The following is a 27,903-nucleotide window of genomic DNA, read 5'->3' on the forward strand; positions in this document are numbered from 1 at the left end:
AAAAAAGACAAATGAATGACTCATTTCCCGTTTTAAATTTCAAGCCACGGATGACCAAAATAACCCCGATGTCATCACTATCACGCCACCAGGAATTATTTCCTCAAATTTGACAAAAGCTACTTTATATGAATAAAATCCTCCACCAACGAGCCCTAAAGTTAAACTCATGGAAAGCAAAGACACGAGGACGACGCTGAAGTGAAGATAAATAAGAATTCATTTATTGCATTTGAGTAAATACACAACTGAAGGACAGAATGGCGCCCGCCCCCTTCTCTCCAGAATAAAGCTTCCCATTCAACATAATAATAAAAAGAGAGTTTTGTGCGTACGAGCAGCAGCGGAATATAAAAAGAGTAACGTAATGTAAAGCAATGCGGATCAGGAATAAATGACGTTCTGTAAACTATGAATGAAATAAGAAATACTAACAGTCTGTGTTCTACTGTAGAAGAAATACAAACAGTCTGTGTTCTACTGTAGTGCTCCTCTACAGTAGAGTTCACACCAACAGAACAGTGACAGTAACAGGCTGTGTACATTTAACAAGAGATGGAGTACAAAAGAAAGGATGTGTATACTGTACTAAGAGCATTCATTCAGCTGACCTCACACACCCTCACACACACACACACACACACACACACACACACACACACACACACACACACACACACACACACACACACACACACACACTCTCACACACACACACACACACACACACACACACACACACACACTCTCTCTCACACACACGCTGAAAGGCTTTGGCGCGTGGTGTTGCCTTCACTGCTCCACAGTCTGATTAAAGTGTCTCTTCCCGTCCAGATACAGCATCGACTCTGTCGCACAAACACAGAACAAAGAGACAAAAGCAGCATCAAAGAGTTTATCTCTCCTCACAGTGACGGCTGAGTTAAAAACATCAACCTGGAACATTAACAGTGACAGTTGTACTCACTATTCTCCTCCCTCGTCTTTCTGTAGCTTAACGGTTTAAATCACCTTTTCCACAGAGTGTAGACGGTTAAGAGTCTACATCTGTTACAAGTCAAACTCCAGCATGAGCTTCAAAACATACTTGAGGTGTGTGTGTGTGTGTGTGTGTGTGTGTGTGTGTGTGTGTGTGTGTGTGTGTGTGTGTGTGTGTATGTGTGTGTGTGCGCGCTCACCTCCATAGGTCATGGGGATGATGTTGGGGACGTCGCGGTCGGAGACAAAGGTGAAGTGGAAGACGTTGGTGGTGTTGTGCTGACGGGTCAACGGGTCGAACACCTCGCTGTGAACTCTGACCTGGATGTTCTTCCCCTGTGTGTAGCACACCTGAAACACACACACACACACACACACACACACAAGCTGTGTGGTCAATCACTGAAAAACACACACACACACACACACACACACACACACCTACCTGAGATGAGAGCAGCAGCAGGGAGCCGATCTCCACGGGTTTCTGGAAGAGGATATCATCGACAGCCACCAGACTGGGTCGACCTCCTCTGTGAACAGACACACGGAATACTTCTAGTACACAGTAACTACTCACAAAGTACACAGTGGTGCGTCCAGTGTCCTCGGAGACCCCGGACGTCTTTCACTTCCACTTCCACTTCTGCAGTTGGTTTACTGCCATCACTAACTGAAGCTCACTGTTTCTCTTAAAGCGTTCCTGCAGCTTTCTCTTTCAACCTCGCTTCCAGAAGAAGAGCCAGAGGCGTCTGCCGACTGCTGAGATGTGAACATCCTGGTACTTTTGGCCTCCTGCATATGACATACTATGTATTGCGATGTACTGAATGGGGTGACCGTGGCTAAGTGGAGAGCAGGGCCGCCTTTCAATCAGAGGGTCGGCGGTTCGATCCGCTCTACTAGTCTCATGTCAATGTGTCCTTGAGCAAGACACTTAACCCCAAAATGTCTCCCGTAGCTGTGTCTACGGTGTGTAGATAGATACTGAATTGTAAGTCGCTTTGGATAAAAGTGTCTGCTAAATGACTGTAATGTAATGAATAGTTTTAGATCTTTAATCTCCTCTCACCCGTAGGAGCAGGCGTTGGCCCAGCCCAACTCGTAGGCTTTCCTCATCAGAAAACCTCCGAATATCCTGTTGAAGATGTTCCTCTCCTGGTCAACACACACACACACACACACACACACACACACACACACTTCAAACTAGGTACAGATTAAGGGAATACACACCGGGCATCAGCTTGATGACTGGGCTTAGACTGGAGGAACACTTAACCACAATAATCCGTTTAACAATGAGACTGTGGCTGATGGGTGTTAAAGATGAGCGGAACAAACGGTGGTGTTTCCATCAAATGTGAGAAACTAACAGAGAGCGCTGTGTCAGGAACAACAACGTGAGGTAGAACCTCACTATTGTCAAAGATGCATGGAGTCCCTCCAGCTGTTCCCTCCTCTCACCTGAGGGTGGCAGATCTCCAGCCCTTTCAGTTTGGCGTCTTCCATCCACACAGAGCTCGGAGGCAGAAGTCTGCTGCGGAAACTGACCGTCCTGTAGAAGAAGAAGAAGAACACACACACACACACACACACACACACACACACAGTGAGTATATTTATAATGTGTACACAATAAGTATTACATGCAGCAATCAGGTGTTCATGGCATTTGAGTATTTGATTTCACTGAGTCCTACTTTGTGTCCAGCGTGTTGAGGAACAGACTGTGGACGATCTTCCTCTCCTGGTCCGTGGGCGCCACCTTCAGCAGCGACGCCGTGCTCAGGTCCACACGGCGCACTTTGTTAGCTGGAAGACAAAGGACACACAAAGGACACACAAGGACACACAAAGGACACACAAAGGACACGCAGAGTCAGACGGCTTCACGCTTCACGCTGAGTTAACGTAAGGTTGTGTCAGCGTCTCACACCTTCTCCTTCCTGGAAAAGCTTCTCCTCCTCTGGACCTTCTGGCTTCAGAGGATTTACATAAGCTGCCCTGAAATAAAGAACAACGTGTTAATATCAAACTCATACTTAATATAACAGTACATTACTTTAACACAGGTGGAAAGTAACTAAGTACAATTTAGAGGTACTTCACTGGAGCCTTTTCATAGAAGTAATACTGTTAATGATGTAAATATATTAGTAATAATGTTAACGTTTAGTTATGAAGTGTACAATGTTAATGAATTAGTACTAGTGTTAATAGTGTTTATGTATCAGTCATAATGTTAATAATGTATTATTAATATTAATAATGTTAATAATATGTATGTATTGCAGTATTAGTTATGTTTATGTTAATGTATTAGTAATACAATGATAATAATGATAATGTAGTTATAATGTTAAAAGTGTATCAGTTATAATGTTCATAGTGTTTAAGTATTAGTGATAATGTTATTAACTATTATGTATTCATTTTAATGTTCACAATGTTAATTTATTCGTAATAATCTTGAGGTTTGTAGTAAACATATATATATATATATATATATATATTACGGATTTACTGAAGGAACATTTTCACAGCAGTAACTTCACTGTGAGTATTTCACCGTGTGGTATTAGTACTTTATACTTCGTACATATGTAAAATGGTAAAGCAGCAGCAGCAAGGGTTTGACGCCGTTTGTTTCCTGTTCACTTCCTGTATACGTCAATGCTCATTCTGTGTGAATGTACCGCAGACCGTGTCCTACCTCTTGTTCTCTGGATCCCGGGCCACCATGACAAATGTTGCATCCAGAACCGGAGAATAAGCTCCATTGTGGAACTGAGAGAAGAGTCACAATGTGAGATTACAACTTCTGTCTCGGTCTGGTATCCAGATGTTTAATAGGGCTTATAGTTTGACCTCGCTTTTCTGATTTACCTTCATCGCCTCCATTTGTGAGGTTTTAACCTCAACATCACAATCCCACTTTTCTTATCTTTCCTCATGAATCATTTCTTTCTTCTACTTCCCCAAATAACTAAACTTGACACATGTATGTGTGTGTGTGTACCTGTGACATGTGCATCTTGGCTTCGATAGAGGTCTTTCCCACCCACGTCACATGACCAGTGAACTTGATGTCGCAGTCAGGATAGATGATGTGCTGCCTCATGTCTGTCCACCGGGGAAAAAAACATGAAAAAGTCTTTGTTCATTTTCTGTCAATTAATTCATTAACTGACCAACAACCTAAAAGCTTAGTTCAGACCAAACAGACTCACCGATCTTATCCACCAGGGCGGTGACGATGGACAGAGGAGACCTCTTCAGCGCCGCATTGTAGGTGTGAGAGTAGGAGATGAGGACTGAGGAGACGAGGATGGAAAGATGTTGGTGTTTGACCGTGTTGAACTGTGTGTCGACTTCTAATGGAAGCCAATGTGTGTTTTAGTGATACCTGCTAAACTGTCCAAGTCCTCCAGGATTCTACCAAACCTGAAAAGACAAAAGTAAGAGGGAGGTGAGTTCTAGTTCATCTGTGTGTGTGTGTGTGTGTGTGTGTGTGTGTGTGTGTGTGTGTGTGTGTGTGTGTGTGTGTGTTTGTTTTTCTATCCTGGTGGGGTCCATCACCTGACATCACTCACACTACGTCAGGTGACATAGCGATATAGGTGATATGACCACAGGCATGCACACTGCAATCACTATAAAACAGTCAGCTGATATGACTGGTGCATTTTCTTGAAAGTGGACCCCACAGAGTTCATTTTTATTCACAGACGATATTGCGGAGTGAGAACTTGCATTGGTGGGGTACTCTTCCTGACAAAGTGTGTGTGTGTGTGTGTGTGTGTGTGTGTGTGTACCTGACAGTGTTGTGGAAGGTCAGGTACTTCTCTCTGAGCTGTGGTTCGGAGCCCAGAGGCAGGTGCACCTCCAGGTAGCTGTCCTTCATCCTCTTGGCTGGAAGGTCGCTTTGAGACTTCGCCAACATGGACGACAGCGACACGCGCTCCGACATGGCCTGCTGGTGGTCGCTGCACACATGAGAACTTATTCAAAACGGATCCACAAATTATTTCGTTAACACTGCGGGCATTTGGTCTCGGGGGAGATCTTTCTAGCTGAGGTGTATTTTTCTATAATTATGTTTATTTTCATGCACCGAAAACACCGAAGCAAATTCCTTGCATGTAAAATCCTCCTCGGTAGTAAAGCAGATTCTGAGAGTTACAGTGCAAACGTTCTCATAAATCTGAGGGGTTGAATTAGTAGAGAATAAAATGTTAAAAAAATAATTCCAGTACTTGAGTAAATGTACTTAGTTATATTGCACAACTGGCTCAAAGTAGAACTTGATTGATAAAAATATAACAAAAATGTGTCATACCTGCATGGTACATTCAAAGATGTTTCTGTTATCGATAGTTATTAGACACGAAAACAAACGAACAGAAAGAAATGAAACAAAACAGCAGAAATGTGATGTTCTCTTGTTGCTTTGAGTACCTCCAGTTAGTGGAAGCTCCCACGATTTCTCTCAGCCTGTTTCGTACTGAAAAACACAAGAAAGACAATCAGTCTTCTGTGTCTGTGTGTGTGTGTGTGTGTGTGTGTGTGTGTGTGTGTGTGTGTGTGTGTGTGTGTGTGTGTGTACTGCAGTGAAAGCACTAAAAGTTCAAGGCTATATGTTTCATACCGTCTCTGTCACAAACAATGAGGCTGTTTACACTTTTGTTTTTGCAGCTGAAGCCTTCAGGGAAACCAGTTCAGTCACTTTACGCTGACATGACACACAATCACTCAATATTTTCTTGTGCTTGAGTGCTTTGATAAAGGGCACAAATTATTCCTCCCTCTCACAGATCTTTAGGGATCACATTTAAGTGAACACAGTGATCTGATGGTGAATCAAACCGTCAAATTCGTCCGTAATTCTCGCAGCTCATCGAGGCCCAAAACAGTGAGACGATATGAAACAACACAGAGCACAGATCGAAGAGAGACGGCTGTCGTGTGGGAACCGGCTGCCACGAAATACTGAAGCTCAGTGCAACAGAGGGAAGAAGAAGGTTAACAGACGCCACCGTGGAATGCTGCAGGACTGTGGAGCCGGCATGGACATTAAAATCCAGAACAGGAGAGCAGTAAAAAGTGTGGAAGAAGACGGTAACATGCAAGAGCCATGAAAGTGCAATTAGAGCAAATTAGAGGAGACTCGCTGCAGGCAGGAGGAGTTCACATGGATGTGATTCGTCTCGGTTTACCAACACACACCATTAGACACGTGTAAAAGTGGATTTCCTGTGGAGAAACAAAAATGACTGAATGGGTATTTTACACATTGAAATATGTCACCATGTCACATTTCACTACATTCAGTCAGCGTCAACCATTTGCTGTGCATCCCTCTCAAAACCAGCAACTGAAGCTGTGTTCTGGGCCACAGCTCTTAGTGCTGACACGGGCTGTTTCTTTAGGAAATGAGACATTAGCATGCGCTAGCTAGTAGCGACTCTGACTTCAGCAGGAAGTTCATGACACTGGAGATTCATTTGTGAACGTTTTTCTTGAATTTGTCAATCAAAAGGGTCTGATCTAAGAAGGTCATGACATGCAGGAAGATGATCCTAAAGCCGAGGACAACGTCTTCAAACGACCAACAGTCCAGAACAGCAGCCTAGTACTGACCCCCTGTAATTCAGAACCAGTCCTTGAGCATTTACATCGTCATACCCACTGAAAGGAGGCAGCCGATACTAATTCAGAAACCTCAACTCAGGTTGTTTTCCTACCATCTGAGGTAAGATCATGCAGCAGTAACCTCTAGAGACTGTGGCAAAGTCTTATAAAACTTCAGGGCCCGTTCCCGGGTCACGTTTAATGTCCCATTGCGACAGTAAACGGCATCAAAGTCCAGCAAGTGACTGTGTCAAGTCATCATAAGGGAAGTTGTAACCATAAAATGACTTTAAATAATACAGCTGCTCACTTTCACTTCACTTTTATTATCTGGTACGAACACGTTCTGATCTAACCGTGACGTACAGGTTTCTCTCTGCCAGACGATCAAACTGAGTTGCCATTTATTTAAAGTCACTGTGAGGAACTTTACCTGGTCCTGAACCAGTCTCAGTGTAGTCCTGGTCCTCTCTATGAACCAGTCTCAGTGTAGTCCTGGTCCTCTCTATGAACCAGTCTCAGTGTAGTCCTGGTCCTCTCTATGAACCAGTCTCAGTGTAGTCCTGGTCCTCTCTATGAACCAGTCTCAGTGTAGTCCTGATCCTCTACATGAACCAGTCTCAGTGTAGTCCTGGTCCTCTACATGAACCAGTCTCAGTGTAGTCCTGGTCCTCTATCAGACCTCCAGCAGTACAGAGACCATCAGAGAGAAGATGGTCTGTTTCTATAGAGTTGTTCTGAATGATGTCATCGGAGCCACCGGGTCGGATTCTGGTGAAACCAGATGAACTCATGCAGGTTCACCAGAACCTCCTTCAGCTCAGACTCCAGCAGAGACCTGGTCCGCCGTGGACAGACCCAGATCCTCCAGCAGAGACCGGTCCGCCGTGGACAGACCCAGATCCTCCAGCAGAGACCGGTCCACCGTGGACAGACCCAGATCCTCCAGCTGCAGAGCTTCTCCTCTCTGGGAGCCGACACCACGCTGCTGGTGACCCAGGAAGTGTCGCTGGACCCGCTGGAGGGAAGGGAGTCACGGGAGAACCAGAACCAGGACTGAGAGGGTTCAGACTGTCAGACCCTGCTGCAGTAGAATGAGAGGTTTTCTAAAGGGACTCTGGTGCTCAGAGACACTACAGCTTTAGTCCACAGGGACCAACAGAACCAACAGAACCAACACTACGCTAAAGTTCCTCACAGTAGCTTTAAATATTTCATTTTCTATTTGAATCGCTGGTGAAGTTCTGAGACGTTGGAGGGATTCACAGGTCTGGAACCAGCTCAGTCAGCAAAAACATGTAATCCAATGCAAAAACAACAACTTCCTGTACAACCATGACGGCGCTCATGTCAGTCACTCAAGTCAAACAGGAAGCACGGCGGCCATCTTACCTTCAGCCATGTCCGGGGCCCGGCCCGGCTTGGACACGCCCCCCGAACAAAACGACCTGGTCGTCACGGACGCGGCCGACCGCAGCAGCAGGAACCTGCAGGCCACAAGAGGACATGACAGAAGAGTAAATAAACACACCCTGAGAGGACCTCTAGCTCAAGGAGTCCAGTTACATCCAAGCATCCTATTCTAAATGTAACCTCCGTGTGATCCCAGTTTAATCTGCTGCTCCACAGACACACTCTCACTGACGGCAAACCTGTGGTGCTGCCAAATACTTCACTCCCATCTGCTCCGACATGTTCCATCAGGAACACAAGAGGAACGTCAGGGAGCAGCTAATCCAGACGTTCCTACGCAACAAAGAGACACACCCACAGCTCCTCCTCAAGACTCAAGACTCCACCGCAGTTCAGAGACAGATGTCTTCAAAACTCCTACAAAGTACAATATCTACCTCTGAGACGTAGTACAGTAAAAAGTACAATATCTACCTCTGAGACGTAGTACAGTAAAAAGTACAATATCTACCTCTGAGATGTAGTACAGTAAAAAGTACAATATCTACCTCTGAGACGTAGTACAGTAAAAAGTACAATATCTACCTCTGAGACGTAGTACAGTAAAAAGTACAATATCTACCTGAGATGTAGTACAGTAAAAAGTACAATATTTATACCTGTGTATTAGTTTGTATATTATGTATTAGTTTGTATATTATGTATATTATGTATTAGTTTGTATATTATGTATTAGTTTGAACTTGTATTAGTTTGTACATGTATTAGTTTGTATATTATGTATATTATGTATTAGTTTGTACAAGTATTAGTTTGACTAATACATGTACATTAACTTTCATCACAGTGAAGTACTGTATTGTCTCTATACTGTGACAGTACTTCAGTGAAGTACTGTATTGTCTCTATACTGTGACAGTACTTCAGTGAAGTACTGTATTGTCTCTGTACTGTGGCAGTACTTCAGTGAAGTACTGTATTGTCTCTGTACTGTGACAGTACTTCAGTGAAGTACTGTATTGTCTCTGTACTGTGACAGTACTTCAGTGAAGTACTGTATTGTCTCTATACTGTGACAGTACTTCAGTGAAGTACTGTATTGTCTCTGTACTGTGGCAGTACTTCAGTGAAGTACTGTATTGTCTCTGTACTGTGGCAGTACTTCTTGGTAGTAGCAGTGGTATGTGTAGGACACACCCTGTATGGACACAATGAAGGCCTGGTTAACTATGACCACGTGGAGCAACGATGTTAATCACACTGACCTCGGTGAGAGCATAGTGTCCCGGATGTAACCGTTAAAAGTTCAGGGTTCCAAAAGTTGAGGGTGGAATCACGGATTCTCCTCTTCAGGGTACTGCGGCGCAGAGGTGCCAGTCAAGTCAGGACGACCACAGTAACGACTTCCGGGTTGGCGTTTGGCCCCGCCCACTACGTGATGACGCAAGACGCACCGTCATAACAACGCATGCGCTTCTTCTTCTTTCCTCTCAAATGGAACGTTTCTGTGTTTTTTCAGCAACATTTCTGAAACCATGAATTTATTTATTTATTTTAATAAAAAAAAAAAGGAAAATAAATGTCTCATACATGTAAAAAAAAACGGAAAAAGATATATGGATTAAAACCATTATATATTTAAATATACAATATTTAAATAATAATTTAAAGTATTTATAGATATATGTAAAATATATATACAATAATTCAAGAATAATTTGAGTATATATATATATATATATACTCAAATTATACTTAATTATTTTATTTATATATATACAATATTTAAATAATAATTTAAAGTAAATATATATATATATATATATATGTAAAATATACATACAATAATTCAAGAATAATTTGAGTATATATATATATATATATATACTAATGATATATATATATATATACAGTATATATATATATATATATATATATATACATATATATATATATAAATATATACATATAGTGTGTGTGTAGATATACATATTCATCATACCACTGATATGAATGGCATACCACTCTGATTCAACGGCATATACCACTAATATTAACTTTCAAGCAGCACCTGCTTCCAGGAAATGTTGTGCTGTTGGAAAAGTACTGGCATACCACTGGAGGGATAGGTACGTACCGCTGAACAACAGTAGCATACCACTGGAGGGATAGGTACGTACCGCTGAACAACAGTAGTATACCACTGGAGGGATAGGTACGTACCGCTGAACAACAGTAGTATACCACTGGAGGGATAGGTACGTACCGCTGAACAACAGTAGCATAACACTGGAGGGATAGGTACGTACCACTGAACAACAGTAGCATAACACTGGAGGGATAGGTACGTACCGCTGAACAACAGTAGCATAACACTGGAGGGATAGGTACGTACCGCTGAACAACAGTAGCATACCACTGGAGGGATAGGTACGTACCGCTGAACAACAGTAGCATAACACTGGAGGGATAGGTACGTACCGCTGAACAACAGTAGCATAACACTGGAGGGATAGGTACGTACCGCTGAACAACAGTAGCATACCACTGGAGGGATAGGTACCTACCACTGAACAACAGTAGCATAACACTGGAGGGATAGGTACGTACCGCTGAACAACAGTAGCATACCACTGGAGGGATAGGTACCTACCGCTGAACAACAGTAGCATAACACTGGAGGGATAGGTACGTACCACTGAACAACAGTAGCATAACACTGGAGGGATAGGTACGTACCGCTGAACAACAGTAGCATACCACTGGAGGGATAGGTACGTACCACTGAACAACAGTAGCATAACACTGGAGGGATAGGTACGTACCGCTGAACAACAGTAGCATAACACTGGAGGGATAGGTACATACCGCTGAACAACAGTAGTATACCACTGGAGGGATAGGTACCTACCACTGAACAACAGTAGTATAACATCGGACACTTTACGATCTCAGAACACTGAATTAAAAATGGTATCAAGAACAGTGCAATAGAACTGCATCACAGTAACTTTGCTGCAAATCTATAAATATATATACTACAGTCTAAATCCCTCTCACCCGTAACTTTGCAGCCAGTATTTTGACTAAGAAACCTGCTGACATGTCCCTGACTCTGGCTTCCTCACACTGGCTACCTGTTGCTTTAATAATACATTTTTGACGAGGTATAAATCCCTGAGACGCCTCGTTATCTGTCAGATCTCTTATTGCCCTATGTCCTTGTTGTACCAAGGTCCAGCTTCTTACATAAAGGAGATAAAAGCGTTACAGTCAGGGATCCTAGACTGTGAACTGTGACCTGTGACCTACTTAAGGAGATCAGGGCAGCAAAATGTGTCTCATCTTTTAAAAACCCTCTTTTTAGAATTCCTTTCTGTGATTTTATTTGTGTTTTACAACATTTAAGTTCATTTTACTGTGTTCATTTTTGGCTTTAAGTTGATTTAATTATCTTAAAGTTTGAAATGTCTACATTATATTTGAAAGCACTTTGTAACAGTGTTTTGAGAGGTGCTATGTTTTGTCTTACTATGGCCATTACTTGTACTCCTACCTGCACTACATATCATGCCCACTGCACATTTATATCGTATCATACCAATTGTCACCGTTTATTCTACATCCTATATTTGTTCTATACGATACTGTTTATTCTGTATATTCCTCTGTACATTCTGTTGCATTGTACTGCTTCTTGCACCTCTGAATAGAAGCTAAACTACTTAAGATGCACTACTACTTGCTGCCTCGGGGCGATCGGTCGCCCCGTCGCTCAGAGGTCCTGATGGCCGATGGACCCGGTCACGGCTGTGTTCTGTCCTGGTTCCACAGTGGTGGAATGAACTCCCCACTGACGTCAGGACAGCAGAGTCTCTGCTCATCTTTCATCAGGCTGAAGACCCACCTCTTCAGGAAGTGCTACCCTGAGCCTTCCACTTAGCACTTATTGTATTCATATTGTTTTGTTTCTGCACTGTACTTATGCTCTGCTTCATGCTCTTAGATGCTTGTTTAAAGGAGATGTACTTATGACTTCTGGTGACTAGTAGTTGTCTTGAACACATATGTTGAATGCACTTATTGTAAGTCGCTTTGGAACGAGGCGTCTGCTAAATGACTGTAATGTGATGCACTAAACTGCTGAGGTATCGCTTTCAGTATGAGACGTGAAGATTTTTAATTGTGAGAGTGACATACGTGGAATGTGCCGATTGACAACTGCTTTTTGTTTTGTTTTGATAAAGTTATATAATCTACATTTAATAGTTTAGGAGTAGTCCTTACAGCTCATCTTCCACTTCACACACAGAGGACTTCTAACGAGAGGGAAGACGAGCAAAAGAAGACAATGGAGTATAAATTACGAAAAGCTGAAGCCAGAGACGTGTCTGAAATATTGCGAATGGTGAAGGTAGGCCGCAGCACATATGAGGACGTTTAAATGGTGTTATTCGATGGGAATTACCGGTAAAGCGGTTGCCCCTCACTCTGGCTTTAGCTAGTATATAATAAGAATAATAACAATTAAATAAATGAATATATAATAAGAATAAATGAATAAATAAAAACAACAATAATAACGTAATAAATAATAATAATACATTTGTAACAATAATAATAAATAATATTAACAAATAAATAAAAACAATAATAATAATATAATACCTATATATTATATATACTAGCTAACATCAGCTAACTGTTGGCATTTAAAAGTTAAATAAAAGCAATAATAATATAATAAATACAAATAATAATTATAAATAAAATAAATGAATAATAATATAAAATAAATCATTTATACATAAAAACTATAATAATAACATAACGTCAGCTAATTGTTGGCTAAATTGCTAGTTAGTCTTCTTGAGTACATCTTACTTATTTTCTGACTTTAAAAACTCCAATAAAGATACAAAACCTTTACTTTAAATGTCAGCGGTGGAAAGTACATTCAACTTGTACTTTGTTTAAAGTATTTCTACACTGGTGAACTACTTTTTTAAAGTATTTCTACACTGTGGTGTACTATTAAGTACTTCTTCCCCTCACAGCTCAAAGTATCCTACAAAGTACTTTTCCTCCTCTGCCATTAAAAACAAACAAAGATGTCAGAGCCAAAGCACACGCGTCACGTGATCGTCGCTTGTTACCCGATTGGCTAAAAAATAAATTAAAAAAAAGATGGTCGGAGGCTGTCGCTGATTCGTCAGAAATCCGAGAAGCTGGAAGGGGAAGACCAGCCAATCGCGTGCCAGCGCGAGCCCGGGTATAAAAGCTACGTGGTACACAAAGACGACGGCAGTTGGAACTGGCAGCGACCCAGCCGAGGGTGTTTACTACTGGATGATCTTGTCGAGACAAACGCGTCCGGACCAGAGGCTGACTGCGGGGAACAGGCCACTCTGAAGCGAATGAAGAAACAACTCATCTTTCACTTCACATACAGAGGACTTCTAACGAGAGGGAAAAAGAGCAAAAGAAGAAAATGGCGTTTAAATTACGAAAAGCTGAACCCAGAGACGTGTCTGATATATTGCGACTGGTGAAGGTAGGCCGCAGCACATATGAGGACGTTTAAATGGTGTTATTCGATGGGAATTACCGGTAAAGCGGTTGCCCCTCACTCTGGCTATAGCTAGTATATAATAACAATTAAATAAATGTATTAATATATAATAATAAATTAATGAGTAAAAACAATAATATAATACATACAAATTAATAATAATTATAATAATTATAAATAATAATACATTACTACTACTACTACTACTACTACTACTACTACTACTACTACTAATAATAATAATAATAATAATAATAATAATAATAATAATAAATATACTAGCTAACGTCAGCTAATTGTTGGCATTTAAAAGTAAAAACAATACAATTTATAATTATACATAAAATTAGTAAATAATAGTATACAATAAATAAATAATAATAATAATTAAAAAATAAAAACAATAGCATAACTCCAGCTATTTGTTGGCTACATTGCTAGTTAGCATGGAGCTTCCCATGAACGGTATTTTAGGTCAGATGACTCCTCAGAACCGATGAGTCGCACCGTGTTGGTGAACTTGTTGATGTCCGACTGAGATTAGTTGGTGTCGGTGTCTTTGTTTACAGCCAGACGTCGCATCCGCTGTGACTTCCGGTTCACCTAATATGGCGCGTCTTGCCTTCAGCTTATGTTCTTATCGAAGGTTATTACGGCCTGTAACGAACACACCTGACGTGAGCACCACGAGTCAACCAGATGTATTCAATTCACAAACAGGACATGGTCACATTTGAGAAGCTGGACAGTTAATCGTTAACAATAAGCTGCTTCTGTTATTGTGTATTTTATTGTACTGTTTGCTGTTGACTTGCACTGATATTTGGACGCTACATTGTAAATAAATAACCTGCAGACAGAACTCCGTCCCTGGTTAATAATTACATCAAAATAGAATCTTTTTAACAGTCTAATAATCCTCACATGAAGCATCCATAACTGATGTGTTTACACAGTCAATGAAAGCTTTATGCGGCCGCAGCACAAAGATATAAATAGTACAGATTAATAGGGAAGTCCAACAAATAATAGAGGTGCGTGCGCGCGCACAATAATAATATAAAGTATACAACAGTAAAGTGAAACCCTAAAGTGTGTTGTTTTGGTTCCAGGGGGACTTCATGCATCTGAATGTAGATGATGAACCGGTTCTCCTGTCCTCAGGCGTTTTAAACTCTGAAACGTTTGTTCTCTTCGGTTCTAAACGTGTTTGTTCTCGTGTGCTTCGTGTTCCAGGAGCTTGCAAAGTACGAAGAGATGGAGGACCAGGTGATACTGACTGAAAAAGGTGAGCTCATCTTTATCCATCTATGCACATTAAATACTCTTCTTCTTCTTCTTCTTCTTCTTCTTCTTCTTCTTCTTCTTGCGCTTCAACGTTTCGATGTCCTTGCAGAACTCCTGGAGGATGGATTTGGTGACACCCCGTTTTACCATTGCTTTGTAGCTGAAATCCAAGGAGAGAGCAGCGACGGTGAGAGGACCGACGAGCTGTCACAGGCTCACCGGGTTCTACCGGGGTTAGGCAGCGCAGCGTGAACGACGCCTTGTTTACATCAGATACTGGTTCATGTTAAAGGGTTAGGGTGTTGTCTTCTGAGGGGAACTCGAGTTCCTTAAATGATCTCGCTTCCTGTTTCTGTTGAACATCTGTAGATCTTGTCACAGCTGTTGGTTTAAAGAGCTGCAGCTGTTCTGATGATTTAGTAACTCGACTGCATCAGATAAGATCCTTTAAGGAACGGATCAGCTGATCGTTTGTTTACTTCTCAGCTCACCGCGTTCAAGCTAGCGTTGCTAATGTAGAGACGTACGCTAGAGTTAATAAAAAACATCCAATCTAAACAACTCTTCTCCAAAACTACAAAGATGGCCGCTGTTAGAACTCACAGCTGTTGAGACAGCAGCTGTCTAATCGTTTGAAGAACTCCTGTCCTGATTGTGACTTTCACACACGTCGAACAGCTGGAACGGGTTTAAAGTAGTTCAAATGAAATGCATGAGCTGATGGAGGTAAAATAGAGACTCAGTAAACACAGGTAGCTACAGTGTGTACAATACATAACCTATCAAGTATAATGAATACTAATGTGTATAAATGTACACAGGACACTGAAGCGTTTGTCTGTGCAGATCCGAAGGTGGTGGGTTTCGTCATGTACTACTTCACTTACGACCCGTGGGTTGGCAAACAGCTCTACCTGGAGGATTTCTACGTGATGCAGGAGTACAGAGGTAAACACCATCACCACCACCACCACCACAGCTAGTTCAGGCCACCGCTCGTCTTCATTCAGCTCTCTGTGTTCTCTCTCTGCAGGCCGGGGCATCGGTTCAGAGCTCATGCGGCACCTCAGTGACGTGAGTATGACGAATAGAACCGGTACCGGTCCGATTCCACATCTGTAGAATCAAGCCTGAAGACATTGAGGGGAAACCTGACAGATGTCAACGTTTATATTAGTTATAATTCTAGGGGAATATTTGTCTTTCAGTCTGCTGTTGGTGCTCATCAACTCATTTAAGAGACTTAAGAAGCAGATGAATGGTTTGATCTACAAATCTAATAACTCAGAGTTTTATGAGAATTTAATATTAATATGTACTATATATGTATCTTATAAATGTGTTGTAGAGAAGTTGAACTCTACAGCGCGGTACACAGTGTCTCTAACCTCAGGGTGAAATGTTTTCCGTCCAGCATTAACGTCTCGGGTCTCTTTAATCCAGTTCAAAGGTCGGAGGAGGTTCTTCCTCCTCTGAAGCCGTCTGGATCTTTATGTTTTAAGATGTTCAAACGCTCGTCTCTCCTCCAGCTGGCGATGAAGACCCGCTGCACCGGCATGATGTTCGTCGTGGCGGAGAACAACGAGCCGTCGGTCCAGTACTACAAGCGCCGCGGCGCCGAGGACCTCTCTCAGGAGGAAGGCTGGAGGCTCTTCAGGTTCGACAAGGACAGCCTGGTCAAGATGGGCACGCCGGCCGAGGAGTGAGGAGTGAGGGAGGAAGAGGACGAGGAGGAGACGCGGGAGGCCGACCCGAGGCGGAGAGTCCGGCTGCTTTTTCTGACGAGTCATGTTATTGAGTCCGATGGTGCCGCCGCGTCGGCATCTCAGCCGCCGGCTCAGACGGGTCGGTCGGCCTCTGAGAGTCTCTTCTCCTCCATCCTTAGTTCAGCTTCTTAAAAAGGGGAACGTGTTGTTTTTTTTTTTTTTTTTATGTTTGTAGTTCACAATCTGAGTTTGATTAATCTGAGTCATTTGTTCTTATTTTAACCGATTTAATTATTTTAGTGTTGATGAGCAGGAAGAGTCGATATGATTTTGAAGTTTGCAATAAAACAATAACTTGTCACACACGTCGTCGTGGTTTCATCCTCTCTGACGGTGTGTCCCTCAGGGGCCACCGTACAAGAGATAAACCTCCTCTTCTAGGTCATTCCAACCTCTGGAGTCATTTGAAACGTGTCTACACACAGCCAGATGTTTAAAATGTGCAGAAAGTGACTTGAGGTCAGGGTTTGGTGGTTCCCGGTCTTTTTAAAGAGTCGTTGGGTTTGGATGCAGCAGGTTGAAATGTGTTTCAGGAGCTTTAATCAGCTGATTGACTCTTAGTCTCCTCCTGAAGAACACCAGATATCTTCTCTTGATTTGAGGAAGTCTACCACCTGTTTGAAGATGATCATTTCCCCAAAACGCTCACTGTCGGCCAGATGTTTTGTTTCCTGAGGAAGAAAGATGATGCAACACCAAGCAGCTGTGCAAAATTACACAGTACTTACTACACCAAACATCGTCTTTATATGCAAGATATATTATACTATATATATAGATATCTATATAGATAGATCTATATATATATCTCTATATCTATATATATATATCTATCTATATATATATAGAGAGATATATAGATATATATATATATATATATATATAGAGATATATCTCTATATATAGAGATATATCTATATATATATCTATATCTCTATATATATATATCTATATATCTCTCTATATATATATAGATATATCTATATAGATATATAGATATATCTATATATCTATATATATAGAGATATATCTATATAGATATCTATCTATCTATATATATATATATATCTATAGATATATATAGATATATATATCTATAGATATATATATAGATATATATATCTATAGATATATATATAGATATATATCTATAGATATATATATAGATATATATCTATATATATATAGATATATCTATATATATATATATATAGATATATATAGATATATAGATATATATATATAGATATATCTATATATATATATATAGATATATATATATATATATATAAATATATCTATCTATAGACTCAAAGCTTATTAACTGTAAAACTTGATAATTTTGTTTCCAGAAGCTCAAACATGAATAAAATAAACGTTGTGTTTGTACTGAACGTACTTTTCACATAAATAACCTCGAGATACTTTTTTTTTTTTTTTTGCTGCTTTGGCGTTTTCTTTCATGCAGTGTTTTGTCAAACAGGAGAAGTGAGGAAGTGAGGAGCACCCAGTGTTTCTCTGGTTCCTCCTCTGAGGCTCAGTCTGACGTTAACAGATTGTTCCAGTTAGAGAACAGCTGATCTGACTTCTGAGAGCTCGTCAATCGTCTCTGTTCTGTCTGCAAGAAACAAACATTACATCCAAAAATAAATCGGAACCAGAAGAGATATTAAATGAGAACCTTCAGCACTGTTCTGAACATCTCATTGTTCTTCTGGAGGAAGTGCTGCAGGCGGATTCTCCTCCTCCACAGGTCACATGACCACCGGTCACATGGTCACATGACCACAGGTCGACCCACATACCTCTGGGCCTCACTCAGGACATGGACGTCTTCAGCTGTCCTGAAGGTTCCTTCACCTCCAGTGAACAGTGAAGATCTAAAGCGGTGGAGAAACTCAACTCTCACGTCTGTCAACTAATCGATGAGTCGACAGAACTGAAGACAAACACGGATATACTTAGGAACACTGTGTACTTATACAACAGTACTTGAGTCACTTTTTGTGTATTTGTGTGTAGTTATTGAACCATTTATTTACCTCTTAATATACATGTATTACTTATTCCTCTGACATAGCTGCACATTCATCTGATCACATTTATTCATATCAACAATAATAAATAAAAATTGTTCCCATGTTGAAATCACAACGTCTGATTCTTAGGTCTTCCGTTAATGTTTGTTTATTTTATTACACCATCGTCACACTGACAAAATAAATAAAGAGAAGGATTTCATTACATCGCATTCAAATAAAACCTCATATATATATGTATATATATATACACACACACACACACACACACACATACACATACACATATAGAGTATTATTAGACAAAAACAACACTGAGCTCATTAATCAACACATTATTCACTAATTTACATATATGCAAATAGCAGTGAGACGCTGTTTGTTAAAGGAGCACTTCTCTGTTGTTTGTTGACCTTAATTGTCTTTTTTGAAAAGGCTTAAAGACAAACTTTGACTATTCCCTCTCATATCTTTACAGTAGATATGACGCAACAGACCGTTAGCTTAGCATAAAGAATGGAAGCGGGGGGAAACAGCTAGCCTGGCTTTGTCTTCCAAAGTGGGACTTCTGTTCTACCGGTCCCTCTTAAACCAGCTGTTTGTGTTATTCATTGACGATGGGGAACAAAGGTGACATCCTGCTACTGATGTCCAACACAAACACTTCAATGTAAAACTAGAAGAGAAAAAAAGAGTACATTCTCACATTTGTGAAGCTGGAACCGTCACAGTGACAGAATTCACTAACAAACATGGAGGCTGATGAATCATCTGTATTCATGAGTTTAGTGAGAGGTCTGTGAAGACAGGAATGAGGAAGTGTGGCTGGCAGAAATCATCAATGTCTAGAGAGCAAAGACGTCAGAAACTCAGTGAGGTGGAGACGTACAGGTGTGTGTGTGTGTGTGTGTGTGTGTGTGTGTGTGTGTGTGTGTCTTCTTGCCGTCTCAGCTGTCGGTCGTGTCGTTGCTCTCTGTTCTCTCTTTCTTCTCCAAAATACAAACAAAGAAAGACACAAAAGTCAGAATACCCTCAAAAATACACCATTTAAAGAGACAGTAGAGGTGTTTAGAACTGTGGTAGTATGAGGTACTTCTACTTAGTCAGTGGAGTACTTTAGTGTATTACTGGATGGAGTACCAGCACGGGAGCAAAGTAATGTACTGCTGAGACTCTTATTCACAACGTTTTCTCCTCTTTAACTTGCTGTCAGACAGACCTCAGAAATCCCAGTTCAACTTGAACGCATCACAATACAGGACTATGAAGGAGTAGATGTGTGACGGAGGAGCTTTAAACGTTGGTCTGAGACTCACCTTCTTTGGGCCAAACGGACGCTCTGTCCACAGCGTCTCCAGGGTGTCACGGCCCCGCTGAGCCCAGCTGAACGTGGAATCACGACTCCCCTGGTGGACACACGAGGAACAACGTCAACCACAGATCTGATCTCTCTCTCTCTCTCTCTCTCTCTCTCTCTCTCTCTCTCTCTCTCTCTCTCTCTCTCTCTCTCTCTCTCTCTCTCTCTCTCTCTCTCTCTCTCTCTCTCTCTCTCTCTCTCTCTAGTAAATAAAGCTTGCTGGTGTGAATCAGAAGCCTGACTCACAGCCAGGACTTCCTGAGGAGAGCTCAACCCTTTTCCTCACAGGAAGCGAGTCTCTGATCAAACACACGGATACGACGCATGAGACCTGGACTGGAAAGTTTAAATCTGCCCGATGATGATGATGATGATGATGATGATGATGATGATGTTTATAAAGCCGGGGTGTGATTTTTCCAGTTTCAAATGAACCGTGTGTCACTGCTCCTGTTTCCTCAGTATGTTTCAGCAGCAGGAGGAAGTTCAGATAAAGAGGTGACTGATTTAGGGAACAACAGCCATGTTGCAATAGATTGTGAGCTGCATTCTCTCTAGTGTCCAGCAGGGGGCGACTCCTCTGGTTGTATAGAAGTCTAGTCTAAAATGACTCTACTTCTCTCTTGATTTATTCCCTCAGTAAACATTGTAAACATGAGTTCATGGTCTCAATCTCTAGTTTACAGTCTTCTTCAATACAGCATGATGTTCATTTAGTACATTATGGAACATTTAGAGTCACACAGACCAGAAAGCAGGGGATGCTTTAGGGGCGGGGCTACATTGTGATTGACAGCTCTCTATGTCTCTCCTCCTCAGTCCAGATGTGGTCACTCACCTTCAGCAGCGCCGCCGCCTGCTGAGGGTAAAACATGGAGGCCGTCAGCGCCATGAGTCCAACCGGAAACACCAGCTGCTTCACTCTGGAGCCTGCAGGAGAAAGACGTCTTTAAAGAGCTGCACTTCATACATATATTCATACTGAAATGTTTGAATATATATATATATATAAAACTAATAATACTTTTAGACACACAGAAAGTGACATTAATGCTTCCATGTTCTCTAGAGGAAACCAAACTTAGTTAGTTAGCAGAGCAACAAATATTCAATTGCGTCTTCTTTTTAAAGGTTCGAGGTTGTTTCAAGGACGACGTCATCTTGGATTAAAAGGAGTTTAATTAGACGTGTCACAAAAAGACCGTCGGTCACCTTTGGCCACATAAAGACCCAGGAAGCCAGAGAAGCCCACCACCGCCACACTGGGGTAGAGGTCAGGAGGGGGGTCCCTGAGGAACTGGTACACATCTGGAAAATATAAAAATATAAAAATAAAACAGATGAGAAGACGGCCGACAGGTTGTGAAGTATCTGAGCAGTCATGTGTCCGTTTAACACTTTGAAGAGTGTGTGTGTGTGTGTGTGTGTGTGCGTCTCACCTGTGACCGTGGTTATGGAGGTGATGATTGTCGGCTCCACGGTCTTGTAAACTCTCTGAGGTCCAAAGATCAACGGCAGACACACAGAGACAGAACATCAGGTCCTCTGATAACGTATGACGACGTAGAAAAACCACTTCAACAATCACAGACGTTAGTCTGACACGGTCTGAGGACTCGTCTACAGTAGAGACAGTGTGTGTATTTAATGGAGTGTGGTTGAAGTAGAGCCTTGATGAAATGAAGACCTCTAAACAGCAACAACTAATGGACATTATATATATATATATTTATATATATTTATATATTTTAATGTTTTTAAACGTGACTAACCTCAACGTTCTCCACTGCAGCTTGACCCGTTTGCTGCAACAACAACAACAACAACAACAAGACATGAAATGAGAGTGAACAGAATGAAACACTGTGAACTCTTACTTCTATGGTCAGAACTGTGACAAACAAACTGCAGCAATAATGTAAAAAGAACAGCGCTGCTTATTAATGTCTCCTATGGAAAAACAAAGTCATGTTTCTGTTGCCTCAGCATCCCAAAAACAAAGCACACTTTAATCCCACAGATAACAACCACACATGAGCTTCAGGTCCACAGAAAGTGATGAACGTCCATCAGCTGCTGCTCAGCTCATGTGATCGTGTTTATTCTCCTCTTTGCTGACACTCTGGAGACAGGAAGAGTTAAGAGGTGGACCCACCTGGCACCGGGTCGTGTACGGTTCCGTTAACCTCCTCAGCGACGCGACGCTGCGCTCCAGCGGCCCGGCCTCTGGCTCCACATGCCGAGGCTCCAGCTCGGGGCTGGTGTACAACGACGGCAGCTTAGGACAAAAACACAAGTCATGTTAAAGAACGAGTCCAACTGGGTCACTTCAGACCAGCTCACCAAGACCTCCCAGTCCATGCTGCGGATTCTCTCTGAAAGGACTAATGTGAAAACTTCATATTCCTTGAATCAAATAGAAGTTTTTACAAAAATTACAAAATTCCCCCAAAGTCAAGACTGACAAAAAGACTAAAAAAGGGAGGTGTTTGTTTGTTAATGACAATCGATTGACTGACCGTAGACTGTTTGTGGTCTGGTATTGATTTAAGGTTTTATGAAGCCAGGCGAGGACACGCCGCTAGAACAATGACCTCACTCCTTCTTAAAAACACGAGGTGCATCTACAACAGTGTTTACGGTAAAAACAAGCAGACAGGAAGTGGAAGAGAGTAAGTGGAAATTTAACATATTGTTATATATACTGTTCTACATATTGTTACATATACTGTTATACATATTGTTACATATACTGTTATACATATTGTTATATATACTGTTATACATATTGTTATATATATACTGTTATACATATTGTTATATATACTGTTATACATATTGTTACAGTTGACAGAGGATGAACCCGTGTGGTTATTTGAGGTAAATAGAATTAACTCATATTTTAAGATTTTATTCAATATTGTACATTCAATAATATCCATAAAACACACTATTGTGCTTCCTCTCATAGTGAATACATGATGTATGTACTCATACTATACTATATGCAGTACTTGTACTTGAAGTAAAGAGTGATTACATACTTCAGTGAGGTTTTGAATGCAGAACCCCCCCCCCCGTTATTGATGAACCCACCTCATCGATGCTCAGAGCCGCCTGAGAGCTCTTCTTCTTCGCCTCACTGGCCGCCAGCACCGAGCCGCCCAGCAGCAGGCCCGTCACAGGCGGAGCTGCGACACACAGCGACACCTGGCGGCACAACGGCAGAACACACACACGATAAAGCTAACTAATAAAGCGGTAAATGAGGCTGTAATATCAGTTAAAACACTTTAGTTAATAATGTAGACACTAATGGGGTTTAAACATCACGTTTATTTTAAACGTTAGTTTAAAATAACGAGGAAAGAGGAGCTTGTTTAACTGACCCTGTTAGCTACAGCAGCTATCAACATGCTAACATTGGCTAATGACTTAATTTAGCAACGTTTGACTCGTTTTTCTGTCGTATAATTTCAGTGTGTAACGTCATAAAGATACGCGTCACTATATGACAGCTAAACATTAGGAAACAATTAATATTTAAAGTGGTAAAAAAGGTGACAAACGTTAAAAATTAGCTACCAGTTTCATATATGACATTCTCGTCCAGGAGGAGACGTTCGCTTTTCTACGGAAAGCCGGAGGAATGGCAAACTAAAGGGCGCATGCGTATCTATTGCTCAAAAAAAAAAAACATTAATGCTGGAATTATTCTAACACATTTAATAATACATAATAAACATATTTTCGAAATAATTTTTGAAATAAATAAATTTAATATTTTATTAGTTGTTGTTCTGTAAGTTTTGCATGGTCAAGCTCTTGTTTATTAAGGCTGGAAAATGTATTCAGATTATTTTTTATTTAAGTAGAGGCAATAATACCAGAGTGGAAACTCTATTATAAGCAAAATATATACTTAGAGTACCATACGTAGAAGTACACATTATGCAAAAATAATAGTAGAATAGAATATTATTGGGTTACAATTATTGATGCATTAATTCATCACTTTAATGTTGCAATTGGTAAAGGTGGAGCTGCTTTTGATACATTTACATATTGCTGGGTAGCTAAAGCTATAATAATGTATATTATGATCCATGTTTTGTATTATAATGAATGTGCAGTTACTAGTGACTAGATAAATGCAGGTGAGTAAAAAGTACAATAATTACCTCCAAACTGTGGTCGAGTAGAAGTATAAAGTAGCAGAAAATAGAAATACACAATACTCCTTTTAAATAGTTCTTTAAAATATAATTCTCCTGACTTAATGCAGTTTGTTATACTTATATTTTACCCGCTCTTTGATTTTAGTTTTACAGTAAAATACTATCAAATAATTCATGTAATTAATTGACAAATGAATCAACAAACTTATCATTAGAAGCCGTTCTAGTCGTCACAATAGTTACAGCTTTGCTTCATGTGTGCAGAGACAATAACAAGTCTAATAGAACTCATGAACTCGTCTTGAAGGACAGATATAGAAGAGTCAGAAACACACACAGATATAAAATCACTCCGCAGTCTTCTGAAAGTTGACCAATATGAACATTTATTTCTGGAAAGAAGTTACAAATCGTTTCCAAAGAGTTTCTACTCAGATTATAAGGTATGTTAATCTGATTTTACTTTCTTTTTCGGATACAGTCGTTGCAGCAAGGTATGTTTTTTTTTGTTTGTTTATTTTTTAAATCCTCTATTCTGTTTTCCTACTGACAGACTGGAGACTGGTGGACTAAAGGATGCTGCGCTATGACTGAATGTGCCATAAATCAGGACAGTAGTACTTTATTGGTTACACGTTTCTTCTTTTAACAGCAACATGAGAGGAAGAGGAGCAGCGAAGAGGACAGCGGAGTGATGTTCATGATACCGGCGACGCGTGAGAGACACGTGAGACACGTGAGAGACACGTGAGACACGTTTCCTTTGTTACCACGCGTGACACTTCTTCTGTGGTCGTTCACCGGGAGGAGAAAGTGCAGAAACACAGTAATATTTGACTTTGTAAACAGAGAGAAGAAGAGTTTGGGGTTTAAAAGTGTTGTGAAGAAAAACCCTTGAATCACTTTGTGTTCCTCGTCGTCATTCAGCTTCTGCTGAGCAGGTTTGTGATCTGAGGAAAAGCTAAAAGTTTGTTCAGTAACTGCAACAATGAGTCGATTCATCAATTAAGTTGAATTCTTTTTCTTCTCATTTACAACGGTTGAGTTTTCGACTGTTTGTCAAACAAAATGAGACATTTGAAGACGTCTCTTCTGGAATATCTTTCATTGGTATTATTTATATTGAGACAATATATTAGTGAACATTTCTTGCCGTGTCACACTTCCTCTCCACAGTGAAAGAAACCACTTGCCGTTGACCCGGGACACGTTCACGATCTAAGATGTCTACCGGGACCGCAGAGCTTTCAAGGTTTCCCGCCAGATGAAGCCACCGTGTCGTCACATGTGAACACTGACGCTCAGAGGGTCGATGGACAGCAGCGACATCGCCGATGCAAAGAAACGTGAATTCAAATGTAAACGTTTGTACTGAAGAAATGAAACACCTGTAAATGACACATGGTTTGTGGAGTTCCTGGTAATAAAGGGACCCGGTACCCTCTTTTAAAACCTTCAGAGTCTGTTCAAATAGCTCCACTAGATTAAAGCATCACAGATGTTGTTAACCCTACTCACGCTGGAAGAGAGAGCGTCCATTCATCGGCCACACGCAGTGAAAACAAGACTCATGAACGCCGTGTAATAAATAGACTCTACAGGTGTTACTGCATAGCTCGGTGAAAGCAATACTTCACAACAATAACTTAACAACTTAAAAAACACACGGCTGAACGGACACAACTGCATCAGTATGTGCTCTAGCCCTTTTTTTCCACAGTTGGCTCATGACATTTAGAAAAAAAGAAAAAAAAAAAAAAAAAAAAGAGTAAAAAAATGAATCTGTGAGAGGACGAGTAAAGCAGCAGCAACGTGTGCTGTGAGTGAAGCACACGTCAACGTCTGACATGAACCCTCTGAAACACCGGCTGCTCTCACCAACAGGGAACATCTATTAGAAAACATCTGCATCACTAAAACATCTAAAACCTCTGTGACTCTATTAGTCACGGACCGCTTTTTAAGAAGACGTCATTCACGTTTTGTTCATAAGATATTTTCTAACTGCTAATCAGCTGATTTTCTACCTCATGTCTACTCTGTGAGGTGTTTAGTGTGAAATACATTTGTGTGTTTTTATGAGTTAACAGAGAAACTTGGTCTGTTTAGGTCTGAGAATATCTCCTTCATGGTTCATTTGAGTGAATTTATTTGTGTTTATTAAATCAGACGTAGTTATAACTCGTAGCCATAACTCGTAGCCATAACTCGTAGCCATAACTCGTAGCTATAACTATAGCCATAACTCGTAGCTATAACTATAGCTATAACTCGTAGCTATAACTATAGCTATAACTCGTAGCATCCTGGTACATGTTGGCACAGCTCTCTGTCAATACAGTGCATGCTGGGGGATGTATTTCTTCAGTGGACTACATTTACCAGCAGCACTGACTGGACAAGGTCGTGACCCTTTAACACCACTTCACTGACAGAGTGACCGTGTTCTTTTAGTTTACTGTGGTTCTGTGAGCGTTCCGCTCAGAGAGTTCAGTGAATCAGACTCGGAGGAGAAGTTTCAGGTGAGAATAAAAGCACGTTCCTTCTTAAACATCTCCACCCATCAACACAGAAGGTTCACTTCAGACTCTGACTGTGTCTCACATCACGGCACGTCGTCAATACTGCAGCTGCTCTGAAGTGCTGGTAAAATGTGCATTCACCGCCTCAATAGGAACCCATATAAATAATAATAATAATAATAATAATAATAAAGTGCAGGGAATGTAGATGAGCGTCGGTGAAGCACTGCCAGTGACCAGACGGATTCAGAGCTGCTCTTTCCTTCCTGTGCACGTAATCTCCAAAATAAAAGCACCTGTCACCACCACCATGACGCCGTCGCTGCATGAATGAATGAAGGAATGCCCTCGTTTTGCATTCAGCTCTCTCTCTCTCTCTCTCTCTCTCTCTCTCACTCACTCACTCACACACAGAGACACGGTGATGTTACATGAACATGAGCACAGTATGGTGGATATCTGGGAGTAAAGAGCAGAGTTAGGACTAGAAGCTGGAACGCACTGGAAGCAAATGTGAGACTTTTAGAAGCAGCGTCTGCACCGAAGCGTCCCTTCACTCTCTACAGAGCGCTCTGATAACGTGGAGGTATGATGTAGAAGTAGCTACACTACAGTAGATAGTGTTAAAAACGTGTTTATATACCCGATTGTATACTTGCTGTGATACATCTTATATTTTTGATTGTTTGAAATAGCCTCGGCTTTCACTAATCTATTTCTCGATAAGAGCGACTCGATATACAGGATGTTTGTTTTGCCTTTAAATAGATAGTCTGACCTGTGGAATAAGACGTATGAATAAATAAATAACGCTCCTTTTGTAAATGCATGAACGTGTCGCTTCCAGTGCGTTTCTGCGATAAGCTTGACTGGACAGCCTAAATACAGTAGGTGAGTAGTAGAAGAGGAAAACTGACCACAGTCCAAACGTAAACCAGCAGAATGTAACCGTTGTTTCCTTCTTCTTTCTCTCCCCACAAAAAACTTTTTTTTTTTTTTCCTTAAAATTTTCTGAGAAAGCTAATTCTGAAAATGTTCAAGCTAACGTACGTTAGCGTCTTCACCGCGTCGCTCTGATTGGCTTCATTGAGAACAGCAGATAGTAACGGCACACGGCGGCCATGTTTCCCTCTCGCCTGGAGGTAAGTGCTGGTCTC

The 27,903-nt window shown here is 41.0% G+C and overlaps 3 protein-coding genes across 5 annotated transcripts; 1 reads left to right on the forward strand and 2 right to left on the reverse strand.

Annotated features, from left to right (window-relative positions):
• Nucleotides 1–202: 202 nt before the first annotated feature.
• acot9.1 (acyl-CoA thioesterase 9, tandem duplicate 1) lies at nucleotides 203–9,429 on the reverse strand. Of its 2 annotated transcripts, XM_068710287.1 has the most exons (16): nucleotides 9,291–9,429; nucleotides 8,005–8,099; nucleotides 6,208–6,234; nucleotides 5,440–5,485; nucleotides 4,797–4,967; nucleotides 4,388–4,425; nucleotides 4,212–4,295; nucleotides 4,001–4,104; nucleotides 3,695–3,768; nucleotides 2,918–2,985; nucleotides 2,682–2,793; nucleotides 2,446–2,536; nucleotides 2,051–2,136; nucleotides 1,424–1,511; nucleotides 1,179–1,329; nucleotides 203–848 (listed from the first exon to the last, which is right to left on the reverse strand). In XM_068710287.1, the coding sequence occupies exons 1-16, from the start codon at nucleotides 9,302–9,304 to the stop codon at nucleotides 793–795; spliced, it is 1,305 nt and encodes a 434-aa protein (XP_068566388.1). In that variant the 5' UTR covers nucleotides 9,305–9,429; the 3' UTR covers nucleotides 203–792. The 2 variants fall into 2 exon arrangements, with proteins under 2 accessions (XP_068566388.1, XP_068566389.1); XM_068710288.1 differs by lacking the exon at nucleotides 6,208–6,234.
• A 3,892-nt stretch (nucleotides 9,430–13,321) lies between these two features.
• Nucleotides 13,322–16,951, forward strand: LOC137872064 (diamine acetyltransferase 1-like). Its single transcript, XM_068710289.1, has 6 exons — nucleotides 13,322–13,579; nucleotides 14,834–14,885; nucleotides 14,994–15,071; nucleotides 15,731–15,832; nucleotides 15,918–15,958; nucleotides 16,414–16,951. The coding sequence occupies exons 1-6, from the start codon at nucleotides 13,517–13,519 to the stop codon at nucleotides 16,588–16,590; spliced, it is 513 nt and encodes a 170-aa protein (XP_068566390.1). The 5' UTR covers nucleotides 13,322–13,516; the 3' UTR covers nucleotides 16,591–16,951.
• Nucleotides 16,952–18,696: 1,745 nt separating this feature from the next.
• On the reverse strand, nucleotides 18,697–23,676 carry apoob (apolipoprotein O, b). Of its 2 annotated transcripts, none has more exons than XM_068710290.1 (9): nucleotides 23,632–23,676; nucleotides 23,143–23,256; nucleotides 22,202–22,324; nucleotides 21,819–21,851; nucleotides 21,486–21,540; nucleotides 21,259–21,354; nucleotides 20,885–20,976; nucleotides 20,006–20,095; nucleotides 18,697–19,678 (listed from the first exon to the last, which is right to left on the reverse strand). In XM_068710290.1, exons 1-9 carry the CDS (start codon nucleotides 23,647–23,649, stop codon nucleotides 19,637–19,639), a joined length of 663 nt encoding a protein of 220 aa, XP_068566391.1. In that variant the 5' UTR covers nucleotides 23,650–23,676; the 3' UTR covers nucleotides 18,697–19,636. The 2 variants fall into 2 exon arrangements, with proteins under 2 accessions (XP_068566391.1, XP_068566392.1); XM_068710291.1 differs by having other exon boundaries at nucleotides 18,698–19,675.
• Between the last annotated feature and the right edge of the window lie 4,227 nt (nucleotides 23,677–27,903).

This window comes from Cebidichthys violaceus, unplaced genomic scaffold, assembly GCF_023349555.1.
Source record: "Cebidichthys violaceus isolate CVI_PGR_0920_01 unplaced genomic scaffold, fCebVio1.0.p SCAF_15, whole genome shotgun sequence".
NCBI lineage: Eukaryota > Metazoa > Chordata > Actinopteri > Perciformes > Stichaeidae > Cebidichthys > Cebidichthys violaceus.

Bases quoted from the DNA above. Each gene is read 5' to 3' on its own strand.
- acot9.1 (XM_068710287.1), bottom strand. The intron at 4,296-4,387 runs GTATCACTAAAA...TCGTCTCCTCAG, and splicing joins GGACTTGGACAGTTTAGCAG to TCCTCATCTCCTACTCTCAC. The intron at 2,537-2,681 runs GTAGGACTCAGT...CTTCTTCTACAG, and splicing joins CTCAACACGCTGGACACAAA to GACGGTCAGTTTCCGCAGCA.
- LOC137872064 (XM_068710289.1), top strand. From the start codon at position 13,517: ATGGCGTTTAAATTACGAAAAGCTGAACCCAGAGACGTGTCTGATATA. The intron at 15,072-15,730 runs GTGAGAGGACCG...TTGTCTGTGCAG, and splicing joins CCAAGGAGAGAGCAGCGACG to ATCCGAAGGTGGTGGGTTTC. The intron at 15,959-16,413 runs GTGAGTATGACG...TCTCTCCTCCAG, and splicing joins TCATGCGGCACCTCAGTGAC to CTGGCGATGAAGACCCGCTG.
- apoob (XM_068710290.1), bottom strand. The intron at 22,325-23,142 runs GTGGGTTCATCA...TTTTGTCCTAAG, and splicing joins CGGCTCTGAGCATCGATGAG to CTGCCGTCGTTGTACACCAG. The intron at 21,852-22,201 runs GTGGGTCCACCT...TTGTTGTTGCAG, and splicing joins CGTACACGACCCGGTGCCAG to CAAACGGGTCAAGCTGCAGT.